A 24,501-nucleotide genomic window follows, 5' to 3' on the forward strand; every position below is an offset into this window, starting at 1 on the left:
TTAAAAGGAGACGCCGACCTCGCACTTCTCCAAGCTGTTCAGACGTGGAACTGGTACAACTGTGGGGCCCGCAACGCATCCCCGGGGAAATTTATCCGCTAAATTTAGTGGGGAAATTTTTCCGCCAAGTTTAGCGGGGAATTTTTCCGCTAGATTTAGGTGCAATGTGACGTCACTCACAACTTTCGTGACCCTTGTGACATCACGTGTCGCGTCATTATGGGAAACGTGCCACAATGCAATGTGCGGTTATGCCGACACCGCTCAAGCCGGAAGCAGGCAACTAAGAGCTGCGCTCTAAAACGGGTTACAGAAATCAGGCCGGTTGGAACATGGCTGCATGCTATCGCTTAAGTAGGCAGGCAATGAAGTACTTCACGCGACAGTCACGTGGACACTGCACGTCGGGGCACGGACACCTGCAACGCACTTAACATTTCTAGACAAGTGTTCTGGAATATCTTACGTTTTTGCATTTGTTTCGAATGTTCATTCACAGAAAGCGAGCCTTGCTCGCAATTTCGGCGTGTGTCCGACGCGAGAGCGAGACGGACTACTTTCTCGTGCAAACGAATGAAGTGCCACCACGCTTCCTCTTTGCAGCCGCAGCACTTCAAGGCCAAGCCGGCTCCCCCGGCCCTCCGCGTGTTCAGGCCGCGGTGCCGGTCCGCCCCGGTGACGTCGCCCGCGCCCTTCCGTCTGGCGTCCCTCACAAGGCACGAGGAGCGCAAGAGGAATTTCCAAGAGCAGGTGAGGCCCACAAAACCTCTCGGTGAGCGTGCTTGGGTGTCTATGCCACTCGAGTAAGAGATTCATGGAGTGGTGCCGTGGAGAAACTACTGCAGGGCCTACGAAGTTGTTTGAATGCTACTTTGTTGCTCTGTATGAGAGTCCCTCTTTCTAGCGTTTTCGGAAAGTCTGCACATTTCTGACTGAAATGCGTGCATTCTAAGTCGATATATTTGGAATGACACAGACGATTGGGCTAGACGGTTTGTTCTTGGACCACGGCCCCTAGATTCAATCCGTGCCGTTGCGTCGCTTTCCGGGGAGAACGATACAGACTCCGTTTCTCCTCAGTTTGAGGGAGTCGCCGCGAGGTGCGTTGTGCGGCGGGGGACGCACGTCGCTTGTCTGGAGGCGGGAAGTAGAGGTCCGTGCAAGTGTACAGGCCCGCCTGCAGGCCGCAGGCCAGGCTCAGACTTCACAGCTGGGACCATCAAGAGCCCTGACTAGGCCAGGCTTTGCGTTCGCATTTACGAGGCAGGCCTGGGATTTTCCTGGGCACAAACATCTTGCAAAGCTCTTTGGAGGAGATGGGTAGTAGGAAAAAATGTGTCACGCTGATGGCATTTCTTTTATTTATATTTTTTTAGGCAGTGCTTATACGAGCAGGAGATTATTAGCGACGTGTGGGTCGTCGGGCTCTTTTCTACCACCCCGAGTGGCGTGGCGGTAATTTTCATCGTCAGGGGTGCCGCCAAATTCTTTCTTTTTTAAGCACGAACGCATATGCAGCCGCATACAGGCACCCCCTTGAGTGTGCGAACCATCCGTACACACGAGCTGGCACATCTTTAATATGGGTAAACAGATGCCGCTTTTGCATTGTCAAAAATTTTTGCCGTTCGTGTCGTGCTGCAGCAAGATGCGGTTGTGTTTGTAGAAGTATTCCTTGTGATAATTTTATGCAACATGCCCCACTGAGACGTAACGCGATCGTGGGGCATGTTGCTACTGCTTCGTTCCCCTCTGTCGTACAATCGGATTCTTGTGCCAGCAGATGTGCCGTCAGTTTTTTTGGAGTATTTATCTTGCACTCAACCAGTTCCTGCTTCAAATTGAAGACTTCTTGATCGCGATTCACATGAAGTCCCAATCATTCCTGCTGCAATGCAACCAGAGTTGCCAAGTGAGGCTGGAGCTTTTTCTTGGAGCACATTTATATATGGCAGCATTGCTCAAACTTAGCAGCGAGTCACCGACGATATGGAGTGGAATCAAGCTGATGTCAGCAAAGCAAGTATCGAAGCAAAGGGTTGTCAGACCGAGTTTGGCTTTAATTCCTTCAAGGCTCACTTCAAAAAGTTGGAGAAGCTTCTTCAAATGCAAGCAAAGCATCTCAGCGATAAACTCTCTTTGCTCCAAACAGCCAATGACAATAGGAAGTTTTAGAATAACGTACGCAATTTTAGCGCACGCTAGCGCTAAATTTAGCGCTTGTATTGGCGCACGCGATGCGACAGAATTTTAGAATAGCGTTTCTCCGTCGCGGCGCAAAAGCCCAAGCACCTCGCGCTTGCGACGCCACCAAGATACAGTCACAATTTTTATTTCACGCACGAAATGCTGTAACTTTATTAAAAATAAAAAAAACAACAAGATTTTTGGTCCCGAGTACAGTGTAGACCGCATATAACGTATGTCGCGGGAGTCGCAAAAATCCACACTATAAGCGGTACCGCGTTATAACCAAAACATCAATTTTTCAGGCCAAAATACATGCCATGAGACTACTTAGCTTTGTAAAAGAATTTACTTTATGTTAGGTGAAAAATAAAGCTTAGTTTGAGGAAAGTCTTTATTTCACCAGACTAGAACAGTTCTGTCTCAAGTGTGTCACACATTTTGAAAGAAATGAGCGACTTTTGCCTGGCGCAGCCTTTTAACAGCGTCGCGGGTTGCGGACGGACGTTGCGAGCGTTCAGGATTGCTAACCCTAATCACTTTTCTCCGGTGATGAAAACGCGTGAAAATTTGCATCCTTCATACGGTACGCGCCAGTAACACCTTGAACTTGAGCACAGGCATGAAATGCTCCAAATAAGAAATCCGGGCGATGTTCGAAAACACAGAAAGCACCACTCTAGTCGAAGTAAACAAACACGACGACACAGGCGTTTCTGCCGTCTTGAGAGTGCCGCCACGACATCGCCACACGAGTAGGTGGATCTTCCCTTCTAGTACGTGCTGGGTTATCATAACGACACACAACGAAAATTCACAGTCAAGGGTAGCGCTTTTACGCGGAACGATGAGCCTCCATCACGCAATCTACGTCGACGATCAAAACCAGCGCCATGTCCGGATAGACGCAGCCGGCCAAGCCAACACCTAGGAGGTGTTGAGCCGGCCCGCGACCGGAGAGGAGGATGGCGGGGAAAGGAGAGAGCCAATAGTGTGTACGCACTGCCGGCATGCAACGAGCGCGAACACTTCTCCTCGACCTGCGATTCGTCTGTCGTTGCGGTTGTTTCCAACCATCGCAGCGGAGGGACGCGTGCACGAGAACGACACGTGCATGCGTCCCTCCGTCGCTATGGCAACTGCAGCCTCTCTCTTCGCATCTCCCGGTTTCTTCGAGCAACCTCCTTGCCCCGCGAGTGCCGCTCGCGGCTCGCGCAGCTCGCGCCGTTATCTAGCGCCGCAAAGGGAAGCGTGCTCGCTGCGCCGGTCGGTCGGCACGGCCGCCGGGCTCTTCCAGAAACCGCACTATAACCGGTATTTCCCTTCGCGCGCCTGCATTTTAAGCGGTATGTAAATGCATGGAGTTCTATGGGAGGCGAACCGGTGGTTTAAAAAAGCCGCGTTATACCCGGTCCTGCACTATAAGCGGTTACGTTGTAAGTGGTCTATACTGTATTATTTTAGATTTGTTTGAACATGAGAATACGACGCGAGCGGTTGACCAGTCGTGTCCGCTTGCGTCGCCTTGGCAAGAGAGGTCTCGTGTACTAACCTTCGCACATCGTACCTTCGCCGAGAAATGTTCGCGCGTCACAAGCATCAAGTTGCCGGTGATCGTAGCCAAACCAAGTGCAATGTCATCCCGTATTGAAAATCGCAGTCGCGAGGATGCCGCCGACGTCGCACTTACGACGCCGCCAAAGCAGCCGCCGACAAAATCCTGGAAGCCGCCATTTTTTTAACTCTGCTCGTCTCGGCTTTAGCCAACTTCTTACCATGAATCCACCTTGGAGAAGTGCAAAGACTCTTTGCGTACGTACGCTATTTCCGAGAAATAGCGCACGCTAAAATTTCGCACGCAAGGCGCAAAACCTGGTTTGCGTTCTGAGCATGTGCAGTGGCGACGACGCTATTCTTTGCGCACACAAAACTTTAGCGTGCGCTATTCTAAAACTCGCTAATATCTGAGCACATTTAAAAAACGACCAAGGCAACATGCTTGTTCAGTGTGTCCTGAAGGTTGAACGAGCAGCACAGGACGACGCGGCACTATGTTTCTGAAGCAGCAACTTTTGAGTTTTGAAAAGGAGCGTTTATCCTGGACTGAGCCCATACTGAGATATTGTCCTGTGAAAAGCTTGCTCGAGCAAAGGATACAATCACGCGAAGGAAAGAAACTTGTTCAAGCTGCCCTGCCGTACTACACCGCAGAAGTATGTTGGATCATCCGACGGCGAGACTGGTATCACGAGCCTTATTTTGGAGCGCTCGAAAATAGGAGCTGGTCTACGATATTGGCACGAATGACAAATGGTGAGCCGGCGAACAACTGAAAAAACTAAACGTTCAATGGGGCGAACTTGTGCTCAAAACAAAAGAGAGAAACGCTAGCGTCGCAGACGTCCATGTCTGCGAAACGGCAGGATCGAGCGCTGGGGCGAGACTGACTCCGGCTCGCTCCGCGGAGCCCCTTATGTACACGCGAGGGCTTCTGGAACATTCGGTGCCTAGAACATTCGGACCTCAAATACGCAACGGGGTTCTCAAATTTACTAGAATGCGTAAGTTTATAAAGGTAATAAAAATGTATGTTGTATGTCTGCTGCCTGGAATCGAACTATGGCCTTTCGCGTGGGAACCAAGTACGATAATTGTTAGGCCACGGGCGCGCTGCCTACTTGGTCAGCTGCGTGCGTGGCATTATTCCCCCCTTTAGAATGAAATCGGCACAAAACGAAATCAGAAATCCAGAACAAAAGGACAGCAGAATTGAGAACCACAGTTAAGGCAAGACACTGGTTCTAAAATCAACTTTTTTGTTTATTAATGGATTATAATGAAAATCAGTGTGTATATGTGTTTTGGCTTCCTCTTTTCAAATATTCAATTAGTTCTGCAATATCTCAATTACTTTTCGAGTTACGAAGAAAATAATGAAGCCTAATTAGGTCATTCCTTACGACTCATTAAGGAACTTTCTAATACGAATTTTTTTGCATAAGTGATATGGATTTGTAGCTAAAGACCTGTCATGCAAGATGATGCTATTTATATTTTTGTAAAGATAGATCAGTGTATAAAACTAGTCTAATTAGGTCAAGTACACTATTTACAAAGCCTAACGAGGTCACATTATCACTAATAATAAAATTTCGGGCCCATACTGTCATACAAAAATAGCGTCACCCTGCAGTTCACTTCTTTCTGAATTCAACGGTTTAAAGTTTATAGAAATCCTTGAAGAATAATATCATGAAAACAACCGTAAGGCTAGGCATGTAGACGAAAAATGCGAAGCTGAGAAAATTGCAGTTGAAGTTTTGACACTCATTGCATAAAATTAAGGGATCCCATGCAATAATGTTCAGCAATATGAAGCATAGTTCTATCTGAACAAATTGAGATGAAAAATTCTGCAATCCGTTCACAAGAACCTTTAAAGGGATACTACAACGAAATTTCGGCGCTCATTTTTTGGTCTATATGTGTTCAAAAGAGCAGTATCATATGGAACATACCAATATCTTGTTAAAAAAGTCTCGAAAATGAATTTTAAAACAAATTAAACGATTAGCAAAGAGCACCTGGTGGATGTCGCTAATGCCTCGTTTGTAATGCTTGTCTAGGAACCTTGACAGCTAGCGACGGAGGTTGTCTCGTCTCCGGCCACGACGAGAGAAGGGGGGCGGGAGGAACTCCCCTCTTCCCGAGAATCCCTTTTGTGTGTCGCAGAAGTCGCTATTGTCCCCCTAGAAGATTATAGAAGATTAACCCGTCACTCAAAATTTGTACAAAAGCAGCCGCTTCGGTGGCTGGAACGACTAGGCCATCCTCTCGACGTCAGCCTCGCCGTAGCTTTGCTCGTCTTGAGACGACCTACGTCACGGTTGCGTTGGATGTCACGTGCTCTAAGCTGGGCCTTCTCCGAGCGCTTGCCAGAGGGGGCCGTTTATAACGAAAAATACAGCCACCAGGATCAAAATACAAACGTGCGATTGTCATTTACGGATATTGTGGATCATATTCAACCTATTTTGGAACACGACGGGAATATTTCAAATTTCGTTGAAGTATCCCTTTAAAAAATATTATAAAACTGAGAAATAATGCCTGCAATGTAAAATAGTCATAAAAGAATGAGTAGACTCTATAAGGGACAACGGGAGGAGGCACCAAGGGTTGCACGTTCCGAAAGCAGATTTTGTTTGGCCCTGAAAAGGGCCTCTGTTCGTGTAGCACTTGAAAGGGGAGCACCTCACAGCTGTCCAGGACTGTAGTCCCCAGCTGTTCCAGTTTGGTGTTGCCTGGAGAACCTCTGCTTTGCATTGCTGCTGCTCTGGTGGGCAGCGTTGGCCTTACGCAAACGCAGATTGTCCTTCTCCATGCTTTGAGAGCTTTCATGTCCACTACAATGAACTGTGTCCCAGCGTCGCGCGTCTGGCCTTCTGTGGTGCCGCCGAGAAGGTCGAATTTGCGCTGGGTCGCCGACTTTTCCGATAGCGCACGCTTGCATTCGTCCGATCGTGCGACTCGTTGCGCCTTCTCGGCCGTGGAGTAGTATGCGGTGTCGACATGAACCGCGCTCGCAAAGCTCGACAAACTGCCGCTGCTGCATGGAGTCGCGATGTCTCCGGCTGATGTTTCCGGAAGATCCAAGGCATCCGGCGGTGCCGATCGCGGTGCCGCACTTGCAGCAGACAGCTTCGGCTTTTTGTTCCACGGTCGCTTCCTCTTCCTTCTGAACGCTTGCCGCGTGCTAGATTTCAACCGAGCGTCGTCCGGCATCTCGAGAACTCGAAGCGAAACAAAACAAAACACGCGCGACTTCGTAGGAAAACGAACCAACAATGTTCAACGCAAGCGCGCAAACGGGAACTAAACGTGCGCTCGACCACGGAGGAAACAAAGCAGACAGGCCTAAGGAGACGGGCCCAGGAGCAGACGACGCACCTCTCGCCAGCGCGGGAACGGAAAGGAGAAAAAGAGCGGAGGGGCGCGTTTAGGCCAATAGCAGGGGCGCTAGGCGCCGCGCGTGCTCTGACGTACGGGCACCTTGCTAGCCGGCCAATGAGCGATCGCAATTGGGGCCTTCGAAACCCGCGGAATGCGGACGTTCCCCGATGTTGTCGCGATAACAAATGGCATGGGGACGTGGGGAAAATAAGCGGCTTTCCAACAAGACCAAGATGGCCGCGATCCGACGAGCGATCGCGAAACGCGCGGGGCGCGAAGTTCCACTTGTTTTCATTGAACTCGCTGTGTCAGGGCTCTGCGGGGACATCGTAAATATCATTTTTTTCATGCTTAGACATTGAATTCGGCATTGAAACTTTGCAGGCAGGTACCTTAGACTACAATTAATCCAAATAGGTGAATTTTGAAAAACGTGAAATTTCGTGTTTTTTGACCATTTTAAGACCCGCGTCTCCCCTTAAGAGTTCACTCTTTGACGAGAGTCCAAAGTTCTATCGTTCGTAATATGGCTTGAGCCGAACAATGTGCACCACCTCGGGTCGTGGCTGGCGTCCTGCAGGTGGACGCGTTCCGTCGGGAAGAACATTGTAGTTCAGATCGCTGAGGCGTCGGATGATTTTGTAGGGCCCGAAATAGCGTTTCAGAAGCTTCTCGCTGAGACAGCGGCGCCGTATCTGTGTCCACATCCATACCCGATCTCCGGGTTGAAAGTGGACGTCCCGGCGACGAAGGTTATACCGGCATGCGTCGACTCGCTGTTTGTCTCTAATCTTTGTTCTCAGTGCGTTGCGAGATCAGTTGAACGTCGTCGTTTCCATCGTCAGTTGCCACATGAGGCAGCATGGTGTCGAGCATTGTGGTAACCGTTTATTCGACCGTTTACCTGTTGGAACGGCGTCATTCCGGTGGTTTCTCGAACCGCTGTATTGTACGCAAACATAACATACGGCAACACCTCGTCCCATGTCTTGTGCTCTACGTCGACGTACATGGAGATCATGTCGGCGATCGTCTTGTTCAGCCTCTCCGTTAGTCCGTTGGTCTGCCAATAATAAGCAAGGGTTCGCTGATGGCTGGTGTGACTGAGCCGAAGAATGTCTTGAGTCAGCTGTGCCATGAAAGATGACCCGCGATCTGTGATTAGCACTTCAGGTGCCCCGTGTCAAAGGAGAAGGGACTCGACGAAAAACTCGGCAACTTCAACCGCTGTTCCTGACGGCAGGGCTTTCGTCTCGGTGTATCGTGTAAGATGGGCGTCCACACCCACACCCTGTCTCCGGGCTGGAAGTGAACGTTTCTGCGACGAAGGTTGTAGCGCCCCACGTCGACGCGTTGCTGGTCCTGAATCATGAGTCGGGCGAGCTGGCGGGCTTCTTCGGCACGTTGAGCAACCACCTGGGCGTCGCTCTCATTGTCAGATGGCTCATAGGGCAGCATTACGTCCAGCATGGTCGTTACCTTCCGACCATGTACCAGCTGGAAAGGGGTGAATCGAGTGGTCTCCTGAGCGGCCGTATTGTAGGCGAACGTGACGTAGGGCAACACCTCGTCCCACGTCTTGTGCTCTACGTCGATGTACATAGAGATCATATCGGCGATTGTCTTGTTGAGTCGCTTGGTCAGCCCGTCGGTCTGCGGGTGGTATGCAGTGGTTCGACGATGGCCAGTGCCACTGAGACGAAGGATCTCTTGCGTGAGCTGGGCCATGAACGAAGATCCACGGTCTGTGATGAAGGACTTCAGGGGCGCCGTGCCGGAGGACAATGGACTCAATGAAAAACTTGGCGACTTCAACAGCCGTGCCTGCTGGAAGGGCTCTCGTCTCGGCGTACCGTGTGAGATAATCAGTGGCGACGATAATCCAGCGGTTTCGCGACGTTGACGATGGGAAAGGGCCAAGTAAATCCATTCCGATCTGCTGGAACGGCATAGACGGGGGAGAAATCAGATGAAGTCCTGACGGCTTCGTTGGCGGTCTCTTGCGTCGCTGACACTCGTGGCATGATCGAATGTATAGGTGAACGGTCTTCGGTAGCCTCGGCCAGTAGTACTTTTCTCGAATCCTGGCGAGCGTCCTGCTGTAGCCAAGGTGTCCAGCCGTTGGGTCGTCATGGCATCCTTGGAATATTTCGTCTCGAAGGCTGGCTGGAACAACCAACAGCCATGCTGTGTTGTTGACGAAGTTCTCCTTGTACAGCACCCCTCGCCGCATGGAGAATGTATGCAGGATTCTTAAGAAAGCATGGGGAACCGAACTCGCTTGTCCCTCTAAGTGCTCTATGAGCGCTCGCACTTCAGGGTCGTCTCATTGGAGCGCTGCCATGTCGCTGACGTCCAAAGCGCCGAGGAAACACTCATCGTCGTCGTCTTCGATACAGGCAGGACCGGCTTCGGCAGGAGCTCTTGACAGACAGTCTGTGTCATGGTGCTTCCGGCCGGACTTGTAGACAACGGTCATGTCGAACTCCTGCAGTCGTAGGCTCCACCGGGCGAGGCGTCTGGAGGGGTCTTTCAGATTCGCGAGCCAGCAGAGCGAGTGGTGCTCCGTGACCACGCGAAAAGGACTTCCATACAGATATGGGCGAAACTTCGTTATTGCCCAGACGACAGCAAGGCACTCCTTTTCAATTGTAGAGTAGTTCCTCTCCGCCTTAGACAGTGTCCGACTCGCGTTTGTGATGACTCGCTCTGCCCCATCCTGCCTTTGAACAAGCACCGCGCCAAGTCCGGTGTTACTGGCGTCCGTGTGAATCTCTGTATCAGCGAACTGGTCGAAATGGCCAAGAATCGGGGGCGTCTGGAGTCTTCGTTTCAGCTCATCGAATAACCGCTGGTGTTCGTCTGTCCATTCTAACTTTACGGCGTCCTTCATGAGGTGCGTCAGCGGTGCGGACAGCTTGGCGAAGTCCCGAACAAATCGTCTGTAGTAGGCACAAAGTCCGAGGAATCTTCTCACGGCCTTCTTGTCAGACGGCGGCGTAAATGCAGCCACGGCGCGGGTCTTCTCAGGGTCAGGGTGAACACCTTTGTTGCTCACGACATGGCCAAGGAACTTAAGCTCACCATAGGCGAATCAACACTTTGTTGGCTTGAGTGACAGGCCGGCGGTCTTGATGGCTTGAAGCACGGCTCGAAGTCGTTTCAGGTGCTCGTCGAAATCTCGTGAAAATACCACGACGTCGTCGAGGTAGACGAGGCAGCTCTGCCATTTCAGACCTGCCAGCACGGTGTCCATGACATGCTGGAAGGTGGCTGGCGCAGTACAAAGCCCGAACGGCATCACTTTGAATTCGTACAGTCAGTCGGGAGTGACGAAGGCAGTTTTCTCCCGGTCGCGTTTGTCGACTTCAATCTGCCAGTAGCCACTCTTCAGATCCATCGACGAAAAATATTGGGAGTGGCGCAGTCGGTCTTAACGTATCGTCGATGCGGGGGAGCGGATATACGTCCTTTTTCGTCACAGCGTTCAGTCGACGATAGTCCACGCAGATTCGCAGGGTTCCGTCCTTCTTCTTTACAAGGACGACTGGGGACGCCCATGGACTTCTTGAGGGTTGAATGATGTCGTCGTCGAGCATTTCTTGGACTTGATCCTGAATCATCTTCCTTTCCTTTAAGGAGACTCGATACGGCGACTGGTGGACAGGGAGCGCGTCGTCGTCGGTAATAACGCAATGTTTCGCCATTGGTGTTTGGCGAACTTTCGACGTGACAAAACAGTCACGGTATTCAGCGATGAGATCAACCAGTTGCCGGTGCTTAGGAGCTGGGAGCTCAGGGTCAATGTCGATCGGCGGCGGCAGCGTGCTGTTCTGCGACGAGGTTTCTTCGGAGATTGCGGTGACCACGACTGGCGCCTGAAGCTCCTCAATGTGGCCCACAGTGGTACCCTTCGTTAGGTGCTGCGGCTCCTCTTGGAAGTTTGTCACAAGAACAGTTGTACGTCCTTCTTGGAGATCCGTTACGCCTCGTGCGACGCCAATTCCTTTCTCAAGGAGAAGTTGGACGCTGCTTTCCTGAAGAGCGTCACCGTGTATGGCTGCGTCGGTTATAACGGTGACGAAAACACTCGACCGCGGTGGTAAGTTCACATGGTCGGCGATAACTCGGATTGTGGTTGACGTCGTGTTGGTCTCCACCGGCGGTAAAACAGGCTTTCGCAGCGTCAGCTGGTTTGCCCCGAGGTCGATGACGGCTCCATACTCGCAGAGAAGGTCCATTCCGAGGATAACGTCCCTTGAACAGTCTTGCAGAACGACGAACTTCACAGGGCACGTCTCACCGTGGATCTCGACGCGAGCAGTGCATCTCCCGACTGGTGTGATGAGGTGCCCTCCGGCGGTTCGTATTTGTGGTCCATCCCACGGCGTGGTGACTTTCCGAAGGCGGCGGGAGAGCCTCCCACTCAAGACCGAGTAGTCTGCTTTGGTGTCCACGAGTGCTGATGCGTCGTGCCCGTCAATGACGACATTTAGGTTATTGGACACCGCTGCCGGGGCGTCGTTACGGTCTCTGGTAGCGTTCGAGTGGGGGCCCTCTGACGTTCGTGGAGGATCTTGGCATCTGTTGTCTTCGGCAACTCCACCTCCAGGGGTTGCCGCGCCTAGTTTTCCCGGCGTGGAGCGAGGGGCGACAGGCTTTCACGTCGGGGTCGGTGCATCGGCGAAGCTGGACGTCGTGGCGAAGGCGACCGGAACTTTCGGCGGAACGCAGGCTCGGGGGACTGAGGTTGTTGCAGGTACTCGTCGATTTCCCGAGGGCGTTCACCATAACGGGGTCGCGGGTCGTTTGGGTGGAACCCCCGCAGCCCAAGTCATTGGTATGGGCATCGGCGGTAGGTGTGGTCTGCTTCCCCGCAGTGGAAGCACAGAAGGCGTCGGTCGGGCGTTCGCCACACATCGGTCTTCCGGGGTGTACGGTGTTCCTGGCTGGCGTACTGGGACTGGTCGTCGCGGCGTCGGTCGTGCTGCGGCGCAGGAGACTGACGTCGGGGCGGCGCAACATAGGTGCGAGGAGGAGGCGGTGGCCGTCGGGCCACTGCGGCGTAGGTCAGGGTGGGCTCCTCGGGTGCAGCTATGCTGGCAGGAGACTCCGGTTGAATTGCCTGCTGAACTTCTTCGCGCACCACTTCGGCAATCGACAGCGAAACTGGCTGGTTGGCAGCAGGCAGCAGCTTCCGAAGCTCCTGCCAGACAACGTCTCGAATGACCTCACGGATGCCCGGGATACTGGAGGCAAGCTCGCAGCTAGACGGAGCGAGGGCAGCGAGGCCGGGTGGTCGATGGTAGTGGCTGGCTCGGGCTTGCAGGGCACGCTCGATGTTCGTCGCCTCGGCGACAAAGTCTTCGACAGTTGTCGGAGGGCTGCGGACAAGGCCACCAAAGATGTTTTCTCTCACGCCCCGCATGAGGATTCGTAGCTTCTCTTCTGTAGCCCGAGGGTCGGCGCGGGCGCTCAGGCGCAGGACGTCCTCTACGAAGCCGGTGACACTCTCGTTGGGGCCCTGGTTTCTGGTTCGCAGTAGGTCCTCGGCTCTCTCTCGGCAGTGGTGGTTGATGAAGGTAGCCTTGAGATCGGTCTTGAAAATGTCCCACGACGTCAGGGAGGACTCATGATTCTCGTACCAGTGCTTGGTGGTCCCCTCAAGCGAAGAATAGGCATTGTGCAGGCGCTGCTCGTCTGTCCAGCAGTTGTGGCGGGCAACGCGTTCATACTGGTCAATCCAGTCTTCGACGTCTTCGTACTGTTTGCCAAGGAATGGAGCCGGTGTTCGAGGAGCGACGGGTAGGTAGACGACAGCAGGAGCGGCGGGGGTCTGCGACTGGTTGGCCATCGTCGGCTGCCTGGTCCTGGGTGGTAAAAGTCCGTATTCCGGGTGTAGCCCTTGGGTTCGGCGACTTGATCGAGTCTCGATCTGGTCTTCGTTGGGTCCTCGGGAGCTTGCGTTCGGACTTGTAGCGCGGGAACTCGGAGGGTTGCGCTGCACGGACATGCGGTACCCCGCACCTCCATCAAAATGTCACGGGTGGTGACAAAAAAAAACAGGAAATAAAAAGGAAGAAATAAATGTTTAATGTGGCGAACTTGTGCCAAAAATGAAAGGGTACAAAAGATAACAGAGCGTCGCGGGCGTCGAAGTCGGCGTAGCAGCAGAGTCGAGCGCTGGGGCGAAACTGACTCCTGCTTGCCAGGTGGAGCCGCTTTTGTACACGCGTTGGCTTCTGGAGCATTCGATGTAGAAGGTTCGACGCGTAGAATATTCCAACCTCGAATCAGCTAGACTGTTCTCGAATTCACCAGAACATCACATTACAGTGTAAACAAAAAAATTACACCATCTTCCCGAGGGGAACCGTGGGGTGATGCGGAGCATAGTTCCATCACACTTCATCGGAAGAACGAAGTGAAGTGGAGTCAACAGCGGTGAACTGAACGCGCGCAGAAATTGGTTTGTTCTCTATGTTTATACAGCCTTAATGGAGATGCGTGCCTCAACGGGTAATCGGTCTCTTAGCTGTAGATGAGAAATTTAGCCAGTGCAGTACAACCGGTAACCTGGGATTCTTAACGTGCATCACGCAGTAGTCATCACACCAACGCGTGCCGGTACGAAACTCATCCGGATCGAAACGGGCGGGGGTGGCGGGGACTCGAACCCAGGAGGTTTCCAGCGCAAGCGTTCGCGCCACGCTCCGAGATGAGACGCGTTAGCCCACTTGGCCACTTCCTCCCCTTGAACGAGCGCAGCGCGCTACCGCTGCTTATATTCAAACTTGAAGGAGAAGAAACTAGAGGAGGAGAGTTGCGTCTGCGCGCGCGGTGCGAGTAGAAGCGAACGCACGCGAAGTGCACGCAGCTGGTAGCTGCGTGCACTTCGCGCAGCTGTTGGAGAGAGAGAGAACGCACGTGCAGCGAGGAGAGCTGTGCATGCGTAGTGTGAGTGCGGACTAGGACGCCGCGGGACATAGCCCGAGCAAGAGATGCTCCGCATCTAAAATGCGTAGCCGCGGCCAGGAATCGAACCCTGGCCATTCGCGTGGGAGGAAAGCGCGATAAACCGTTAGGCTACGGCCGCGCTGCCTACTTGGCGCGCGGCAGTATGTAATATCATACATAACCCGCATACTTCTCGATTGCTACTGAAACCTGAATTGAAATACGAGTATCTGCTGCTTAGTGGGGGCCAGCGGGTTAATATACCCCTTGGCTCAAGAAGCGCTTGCTTAATTTTCGTAATTTTCCTGCAGCCTGTGTTGACTGAGCAGACGACTGGGGCTGTTTCTTAAACGTGAATACGCACAAAAGCTTGATTTCGGGGACAGATAAATCGCATGATAGATTCATGCGAGTTAGCTGAAATTATTCTCGGTGGAACAATTCTGTAGCCATCGCCGCTTTCCTTAGCTGATCAGAACTGATTAGGGAACTATTACTGTCTCCAGAGCCCATAGTTTGTTTTGAACAAAATCTCCGAAACAACAGTTTGACATGAAAAGAACACAAAGCACCGGGAAAGCAAAACCATGCTCTGCAAGTTTATGTCCACCGGCCACACTTAACCGTTGCAGTTCAGATATTGGGGCATTAAACAAAAGAAAATCTGTTACATTGAATGTGCCACCCGTTTAGCCGGCCTGGCACCATGTTTGTTTGGTGGTGGCGCCCCCTATTGGTCGCTTGAGTATCAAATAGGGGGGTGGTCAGAGCGCTAGCGACAACGTACCGACAGAGATGACGCAGAGGGTCTAGATGTAAGAGAGATTCCAACCATGGAGAGCATTTGCAATTTAATGGTGGATGCCTCCTGGCAGATTGGCGGAAGCGTGCCTGCATTCCATCTCGGTGTCGCTGGTCTGTGTGGTCGCTCTTTGCGCAAAAGTCTAGCTTCGCTCAAACACCGATTCGGCGACTCATCACCACTCCACAACAAGTACCAGCACCTCGACGGGGAAAACGGAGGCAATCTCCTCGAAACAAAAGCGTGCCGCCATCCTCGACGAAGTGCACATAAACGTAAAATATGCCGTCCACCGCCAGCGTCCTCCGCGACAGCAGTCGCAGCTGCAGGAAAGCCTAGACTGTTTTCTGCAGGCACGATAAACGTCTGCCCGTGACAACCCGTAATATAATTTCTTTTTTTACGTGTGTTTAGGTATAAGGGCGGATACAGCAAAGTGATTTCCGATTCCTGTTGACTTTAATATAACCAGTCTTGACAGTAGCAATTAAGAAAGCAGCTGATGAAGGTGATGCCGAAACCAACTTTCAAATTTTCCTGCATTCTCCCGTGGGGCGAGGTCACTTGCTGTGTAACTTGCAAGTTGAGTGGGCAGTCTACAACGTGCAGTGTTTTGTGCGTGATGTTTCATTTCGCTGACGTCATCCTACCAGCTTCTTGTAACCCGTCGAGAACGACCCGCAATGCCCCTGTAATACAACATTTGGCGTCGTGTCATCAGTGTTGCCAGTGGAACCTTTTGAAACATTTTTGAAATTTCAATAGCTTTGGGAAGAAGTTATTTTTACTTGCAGTTTGAATTACTTGTTTAGGTATGTCTATTTAATGTGTTGAACCAATTTGGAGGCAAATAGGCGACTATCCACATTTTGACGGAGAAGCACAGACACCCCAAATACGCAAAAAAATGCCACAATGCAAAAAAATTTTCCCATGCAGGCGTGCTTTTTTGTTTTTCTCTCCCTCTTCTCACCACCTCACTTTGTTTTATTTGTGACGTAATCAATTATAAAATTTAGAAGCTTTGTAAGCAACATTTCTCTAACATTTAATAACGGCGTTCGTAAAACATGTTTTTCAACTCAATTGTGAACGCACTACGGTTCTTCTTTTTCAAATACCGAAAATCGGGAGTCCGGAGTGATGTCGCCTCCTGGCTTTTTATCCTCCCTTGGAAAACACGGCGGCGCGTAGCACTGAGGGTAATCGGTGAGTCGGGGAAGCGGACCAAGTTCTCTTGGTCCGTTTCCTCGATTCTGACCTCTCACACTTCGAAAAGGAAATCGTCAAAACAACCAAGTTTGGTGTCTGTGAACCGTAGTTTTGGTCGTGATTCCGCCGAGGCAGCCTTTCACGCAGAACCGGCGAGACGTGGCCACTCACGTCGCCCACAAAAGTCGACTGCGTGTTCTCTTCGCCCTCGCACCGTTTCAAAGAGTTTGAGATTGCCGAAAGGGCCCTAAAAGAATTTCAAACCGTTAAGTCAGGCGATGGGCGGCACACACGGACAAGAGCGGTTAATCGCGGGCGACCGTAACACTTTGGGTCGCACGCAGTATTTGGCATTGTGCGTTAACGCTTGGCTTTTGGCCCTTTGCAGATGGAACAAATGAACAAGCAGCTGGCCAACCTCTCTAAATTTGTGGCCAAGCCGTGCCCTACCTCACGTCCCTTCACGGCCAAGCTTGAGCAGAAGCACACCGGTGAGTGGTTGTGGACGCGGGTCATACTTCACCTTATTCTACAAACTTTTAAAAGTGTCTGCATACTGCACTCCTAACATCCTTTTTTCTTGAAATGCATTATTATGGTGAAAAGTCATTTCATGAATGCAACATTTGCATTATGAGACAGAAGTTTGAAGGAGCCATCAATGCTGTGTACAAGTCATCCTTCTCTCCGCTTATTTGTTTCGGCGCCTTTTCTCGATGCAAGGAGGTCGCAGAGCGCATTTTTCTGTGCAAAAATGTACTATCGTGTTTATTCTAAAATAGGTCAGGCTTTCCTACGAAGAGACACGTGTCTACTTTCCCGCAGAACCCACAAAGATCAATCATTGAGGCTTACGAAAGGTGCTGGCGAAGCAGACGTAGCGGGGGTACACGGGGTAAAATTTTGCATTTACACACTTCGAGATTCGCGGAGGTGCATTGATTACAGGAGGGGAAAAAAAAAAAAGTTAAAATATTGATACCCTTGTAAGGGGTGCGTTTATTATGCGAGTAAATACGGTATTCATGGGCTTCGTCGGCTGCCATTTTCCCATTAAAATCAGTTAAAGCCCGACCCAAAAAAAAGTTTTTTTTCGCAAGGTAGAAAAATCTTTGCCACCACCCTTCCCATTTCCCCCTCCCTCTGGTATCTTGACTTGACGGCGTAGGGTACTTTTGTTGCTTCTCCCAGATGCCCCAAGATGCGGCAACATAAGTGGTTCCCCCCCACCGCTGTCAAGACACCAGTAAGAGGGGAAAACAGGAAGAATGGCAAGGAGGATTTTCCTTTGGAAAATAATTTTGTAGGGTGGCCTCATTGAGATTAAATTGATTGGGTGGCACAAGCTACCACCCAAGGCTTCACAGATTCATCCACGTTGGATGTCGCCGCAATGTTGGCGTTCAAGAAATGTTATTGTTCAACCGGCGCACATGGGTTGTTGAAATCAGTCCAGCTAGACATTGCCTCAATTCTTTTTTTTTTTTTTCGGCAAAAGCGCACTTTATGACAGGGAGTTAAAAAGATGTTTGTTCAAAGTTCGGTGCCATATACAGTAAACTCAATTGAGCAAACTTCAAAGGACCCATGGAAATAGTTCAATTAACTGAAAGTTCACTACACTGAATATATTGACTAGAATATGGTACAGCATAGGGCACAGCATACATTGAGTCAAAAGTGTGTAATTCAATTTAGGGAGCCATGTACATCGATATATACCGTATTTTTGCGCGTATTACACACCCCTGCATTTAACCCGCACCCCCAACTTACGACTGTTAGAAAAAAAAAAAAAATACCTTGTATTACCCTCATAATTACCTACGGAAAGCAATGTCAGTCACCAAAAACAGTACCTTTGTTGGAACGTTACTCATCGCTGCATTCACTGCAGCTATGAGTTAAAGAATCTTTATTGGCCCAGAGAGCGTCGTCACCCCTGCCGTCCAGGTTGTTGCTGATACAGCACTTCTTAAAACTCTTGCGAATCATCTCTGCAGAAATCGCCTTCCACGCATTGATACTCCACTTGCAAAGTACTGCTATGTCAGGTTTGCGGATGCGGCCCGTGGGCGTGAGGTTTTACCCCTCCTCGGCAATCCACTCCGTGTACATGCGCTTCACGTGCGCCTTAAAAGGCTTGTTCAAGCAAATATCCATCGGCTGAAGCACGGACGTCATCCCACCTTGGATCATGACGAGGTCAGTCTTGTCATCCGCGAGACGGGTCTTCACTTCCTCGGTGTTGTGGCCCCAGAACGCATCCAGCACCAGCATGGACCTCCGCGCTAACATCGCGCCCGGCCTGTTCTCCCACACGTTTTCAACCAGTCTACGACAAGATGACTGTTCATCCAGAAGTTGTCCTCCGCACGCACAACTATTCCAGAGGGCAAATCAGTGGGAAGCGTCTTGCGCTTAAGGATCACGTACGGCCGTAGCATCGTGCCGTCTGCTAACGCGCACAACATCACTGTGCAGCGCAGTTTCAAGTTGCTGCCCGTCAAAATGCTTACAGACTTGGAGCCCTTCTTGTGAAGTGTTGTGTCCAGTGGCATTTCAAAGTACACAGGAGTTTGGTCCGCGTTACCAATCTGCGAGTACAAGTACTCGTGTCGCTTTTGGAGCCTGATCATGTAGCGCTGGAAGTTCACTAACTTCTCCTTTTAGGTGTCAGGAAGTCGTTGGCATAAGGCCGTCGGCCTCCGGATGGAAAATCCTTGGCGTTTCATGAATCGGTGAAACCACCCACGGCCGGCACGAAACTAGTCGTGCGGTATGCCGTCTTCTCTTACCACCCTCAGAGCTTCGATCTGGGCTGTCTTCGTTGATACGGCGTGGCCGCGGCCTCTCTTCTCCTCGATGAACTCTGCCAGCTTGGCTTCGATCTGGGGGTAGGCTCCAGTCTTGGGACCGCGGAAGGACCTGCAGTCACGGCTTGCATTTTGAAGATCCTGCTTCTTTGCTCTCCGCTCGCGTATACAGGTTTCGTCGACATCATACTTTCGGCCTGCCGCATGGTTCCCGATCTCTTCGGCAATGCTGATTATTTTGAGTTTCTGCTCCGCCGTGAAGAACTGCTGCCGAGCACAGGTTATGTCGAACGGAATGGGACGACCAAGATGGCAAGATCGGAGTTTCTTGCTTCGTTCTCCCTTCGTGGGTGCACTGCCAGTCCGGCTATTTGTGCGCAGACAATGCAAAAATGGAAACTCCAAAAAAGAAGATAAACAAGGAGAGACGGGAGAAAGTACCTAGGAAGCAACGGCTAAGAGGGATTCTGGGGAATTTACGTCCCTACTGACCAAGCGGCTCGGCCCGTACTGCTGCCGTGAAGCCACACTCGCCCTCAAATTCGCTTATTACTTTGCCCTACTTTGCCTTGGATTTTTTTTTTTAAGTTTTGATGCGGGTGATACGCGAGAAAATATGGTACAAAGTGCATAACTTACGTTGCTGCCTTCCTCATTTTGAAAAAGAATCTGTAATTTTCATTTGCACCGGCACTCTTAAAGCGCATGTAGTAATGAAGCTGTCCAGAGAGTATGTCTTTTGCACTTCCTCTGGTACAGCTTGTTGCTGTGACGAAGCCATACCGCAACGGCGTCGTCCACTGGCTCGAAGTATCCCATGCAGAGTTGTTTCCTGTTGGGATTGAACGCAGTTTCTCCTTCATGCTTCTACTTCTGCTTCACCATCATTGTCAACGTTGACGGTGGAATCCCATAGTCCTTCGCAACGTCCACTTGCTTTTGACCGTTGTCCAGACGCTGAAGGATTTTGAGCTTGTCTGATAGAGACAACCGCTTCCGTTTCGTCACACTCATTACAAAAGTGGGCGCACAAACTGCCGTCCGGCCGTCGTTACCCAAAACTAGGATGGTTGCATGGAACTGATGACGAAGAAAAAAACAGACACACCATGTGGTTCGTTTTCATCTGCCGCACTGCCGCTTTGCCTCGGCGGCGCTGTTAACGCCAGCGATGATATGGCACAGCACCGCTGGAGAGGCGGCGGGACAGCGGGCATCGGCTAAGCCAGGAATGCAGAGCATAAAACTTCGTTGAACTGATTGCAAAAATAATCCTGGGTCCACCGATCAGGTTCTTTGAACTGAAATATTCGCTATTCCGAAATTCGTTAATCCGTTCAACTGAAACATTTTTGCATAAAATACATAGGAAAATCGCTGGGGATATTTTAAAAGTTTGTTATTCTGAAATAATCCTTCAACCGACGTTTGCTCAAGTGAGAGTTTACTGTAAATGCTACTGATAAACAGGTGGGCCATTCAGGGTTGCTATAGACGCTTTGCAGCAGCTGTGCATAGGCGCCGCCATAGCGGACCTTCAGTTTTTGTTCCCCCTTATTACGTTTACTTCGCTTCATTATTACCATAGCAGGCCAGGTTATTGACATCTTATATTTTATTCTGTCTTGCTCCCCAGCATTGGCCTTTGTGGAGGCTCGTCCACACTAATTTCAGTGGCTCGGTGTCTCGGTAAAACAAGAGAAGGTCAGCAATGGCGGCTGTATTCTGGCGCGTGTGTAAAGCGTCTATAGTGATTACATTGACTTCAAATTGAGGCTGGTTCACACACTTGTTACTGCTTATGACCATATAACTTAAAATCTCTTAAGATGAGAGACACGGTGGTGCCATCTGTTGGGTGGCTGTAGGACACTCGGCCTTTCGGTACATACGTTTCCTACGCACATCCTTCTTTCTTTCTTGGCTCGGAAAGCTTCTGACAATGTTATAAATTACCATTTATCACGATAGTATGTACATTTGATCTTGCAAATTTCGTAAAGCCCTCTCTCTGGTGAGGTGCAGCTCCAGGGCCACCTTGGAGCTGGCGCCAGCGTGCCAGTGCATCCTCTCGTCATCGGGGATCACGACAACTCGGTCGTAAGAGGTCACAAGCAAATGCGAGCGTGTGAACGGCCCTTTACGGTGGAGTCAGACATTCTTACCCAACTCGCCGCACCGTCATTTCAGTGCCAGACAAAGTGCGACTGCACTCCACGACGCGAGCCCAGCAGCGTCACGACTTCGACAGTGCGCTCTCGAGCCGCATCCAGAAGCGCGCGGCCGAGTCGGAGGAGCGCAAGAGGGCGGAGGAAGAGGCCGCCATTCGCGAGCTGCGTCGCAAGACTGTCTTCAGGGCCAACCCCGTGCCTCGACCGAAGCCGGCGGCGGCGAGAGCGGCCAAGAGAGCGACACCAAAGGCAACAAACTCCGCCTCTTCCTCGCTGCGTGCACGGAAGCCACGGCGCTCTCCCAGGAATCCCACTCCCGGGATGAAATGATCCTCGCTACGACGAAGTCCGACATGTACATAAATGTACGCATTTTTTAAGTGTTTGTCTGGGCCCCTAATAGCTCGGATAACCCCCCCCCCCCCCCTCACGGTGTGTTTCTAAGCACTTTTCAGGAGTAAAAAGTTTTTTGTGAATGAACCGATGGACCGAGCGCAATGACACTTTTCGCAGAGATGTCTTTGTGTGGTGCTTTTATCGTGCCTAAATTTTATAAATGTAGGTTATCATACGTCTTACAAGTTACGCATTCGGCATATTTACCGTACGCCATTATACATCGTACACATACGCCACCCTAAAGATACCGTATTTTCACACATATTACCCGTCCCTGCACGTAACCCACGCCCCCGACTTACTATTTGGAAAACTAAAAAATTCCTCGCGTATTTTAGACAAAAAGTTTTAATGGACTTTGCTTATCGGTTTATTTATATGAATCGTTTACATCAGAATAGCACTCAGAAACACCCTGTATGTTGTTTGTGAATGAGGTTCATGTGTAGTGTAATGAGACTAAATCCCTGGAAGCTATGAGAGGAGCTTTGAGTTGAGTACACACAGCATTCTTACAAGTGTATTTGCATCGTGTCATCAAGCTTGCCCAGGAAGTGCTTGTTGCGTATAAAGCGAGATAGTTGTAGCCATTCTTTGTCCGACTGTAAAAATGATTGTACATATGTTGGTGTAGTCCCTGCCACATTGTTTTTAGTTTGTGTTTGATATTTAACCGAACCATAAGAGTGTCTGCCTTAGTGTGTTGTACGTAATATTTTCAAACAAGATCTAGCCACAATATAGTGAATTTTTATACTTTCAATATTAGACCGATGCAACAGATTTTATAATATTTGATGCAACGCTTCCAGGCCTTCAAGAAAACCGGCAACAGTGTTGGGGGGTCATCTTCTACCTAATCGAAATTTTACCCTCCTTTTTATTTAAGAAATTTCACTTGTGTATTAGCATATACCTGTTTGTTTGGAATGGATATTATACTTGTTAATAACGAGGCTTATAGGGGTTTCATTTTTTAGCTGAATTTATGCTAAATTTTTTTTGTGCATTTCATCGTAAGATTGGTGGCTTTTTAAGTGTTCCTAAATATGTAGTGCAAGTTTCAATAAAACGGCTGCATTCTGCCTATTCTCCTCTGCGAGTGAAATCCAATAATTAGATTCAACTTAACTGTGCCATCGACGTGTCTGTTATGCAAACTATAGCCAATTTGGGAAATACCGCTTTCTCCAGTGTAGGCTGCACAAAATTGAGAATCTTGGAGCTGTTTTTCAACTTTACTCGCAAACATGGGAGGAACGAAACAACTGTATCTAATGAATACAGTTCCATGTTTTAGGGGTGTTTATTTTATTTAGTTATTTTTTATTTATTCAGTACTGCCAGCTGCCTTTTGGCTGACTGGGCAGGAGTGGTTACGTCCAGTTTTTTTTAATACATGTGACATCTCTTGACATGAACAAAAGCATCAGAAAGAGAAACCAACAAGGCATATTGTACTTTCAATTGATAGTATGGGTAAAAAAGATATGCTACACTCAGGAGTGAAGATAACAACTATAAGATCAGGCAAAGTTGTTAACAGGGGACATAAACATAAGGTGCCACAATCGCCGGTAAGATGCGACAAAAATAGCGGGGTGTTGCTGTGAACTTCTAGAAGAGATAATGGAAAATACAAGCAAAATAAACGCACTTCACTCAGGTAGGTGCCAATAGAAGATAAAAAGACATCCTGGGGTGTTGTACCGACCACGTCACGTGGAAGATCGTTCCATTCGGTTATCGTTCTCGGGGGAAAAAAGAAAACCGATACGCGTTTGTCCTGCATTGAATCATCAGTAATGTTTTATTGTGTTTATCCAGAGTTGGTCGGCGCTGTCTTAAACTGCATACCACTTACACAGTGGGCTGTTTACTCATGTGAAAGGCAGATTGAGAGGTCGGATGCCAGTTGCGAGCCCTGTGAACATGTCGCCATCACCGACAGGAGTAGTGAGGGACGCTCGGCACTTCTTGCAAGTACCGTCGACCATTGTTCTGCGCACGTGCAAGACGGGTCGCGAGCGGGTGCTCCTCTGCCATTCACTTTCTAGGCCCGCTTATTTCAGCACAGCGCCGCCATTTGCTTCCTAGGATCGCACAAGGCGACGCCTTGTGCGATTCTAGGAAGGCGAAGATAAAGAAAGAAAAAAAAAAAGGTAAAGATAGCGGAATTTCTTCATCTTTTTCTAGTACCTTCTAGTATTTTCGTCTTCACTTAATTTTCTCCGTATCCAAGGTGGTTCATCACAGTGTAATGGGCATCATTTAAATGTAGTTGCTCGTTGAAAGAACTGTGTGTGTCTGTCCCTCCTGTACTTTCTGTGTTTTTATTCTTTCCGTGTGATCTGTACTCTATCCAACGCGCTCTGCTATTTGTAGCTAAAAAGGCTTTAGGCACAGACGCATTTGTGTTGTTTGTCTCTAGAGCTGCTGTGCAAACACTAGGTTTTTGCTTCAATATAAAATAATTTATTCACTTGCTTAAAGGATGGGTGACAGCAGTCCAAAGATTGTTTCTTCTTCCAGTGATGGCCACTGTTCACTTGAAATGGATAGGACGCCTTAGCAGCTCATACATCGGACTGAGTTGAAGCAAAAAAGAAGATACCTGAGTCAGTTTTGAGACAAAACATTGTGGTAGGAGTTCAATCCAACGATTTTAATGTTTAACGAATTGACAGTTTGTATTTTTTATGTTGTTTATCCAAGCGCTAGTGACCAAAAATGCCACACCTTGCCCCGAAAAACTGCTATTCCGGTGCGTAATCGCAAAGACGAAAACGAAATATTTGCCGATCTGCAGCCCCATGTGGTGGTTAACGAAACTGATGTCTGACGCACTCTGGGGGATGCGGGGAAGTGAACAAAACCTGTCCTCCTTCACTGCTACACTTGGCGTCACCCTCGTGGCGAACTGTCTTAATTGTGTCAATCGCTCGCCGCGACCTTCGACGATGCTAATCCTTTAAAAGTCGATAATCGCGGAGGAAGTGGCCGG

At 49.9% G+C, this 24,501-nt stretch overlaps 1 protein-coding gene across 4 annotated transcripts in view; it reads left to right on the forward strand.

Moving 5' to 3' along the window:
- Nucleotides 1–22,586, forward strand: part of LOC8029770 (targeting protein for Xklp2-B) — a 41,748-nt gene extending 19,162 nt beyond the window's left edge. For 3 of the 4 annotated variants that reach the window (XM_029972406.4, XM_042290674.1, XM_042290676.1), the window contains 3 exons: nt 604–750; nt 16,500–16,602; nt 21,118–22,586. In XM_029972406.4, the coding sequence (XP_029828266.3) occupies nt 604–750; nt 16,500–16,602; nt 21,118–21,428 (561 nt within the window). In that variant the 3' untranslated portion in view covers nt 21,429–22,586. The remainder of the gene's footprint in view (nt 1–603; nt 751–16,499; nt 16,603–21,117) is intronic. The other variant, XM_040499559.2, reaches the window with a different exon arrangement.
- The last annotated feature ends 1,915 nt before the right edge of the window (nt 22,587–24,501 follow it).

This window comes from Ixodes scapularis, unplaced genomic scaffold (genome assembly GCF_016920785.2).
Source record: "Ixodes scapularis isolate PalLabHiFi unplaced genomic scaffold, ASM1692078v2 PGA_scaffold1__304_contigs__length_218370807, whole genome shotgun sequence".
NCBI lineage: Eukaryota > Metazoa > Arthropoda > Arachnida > Ixodida > Ixodidae > Ixodes > Ixodes scapularis.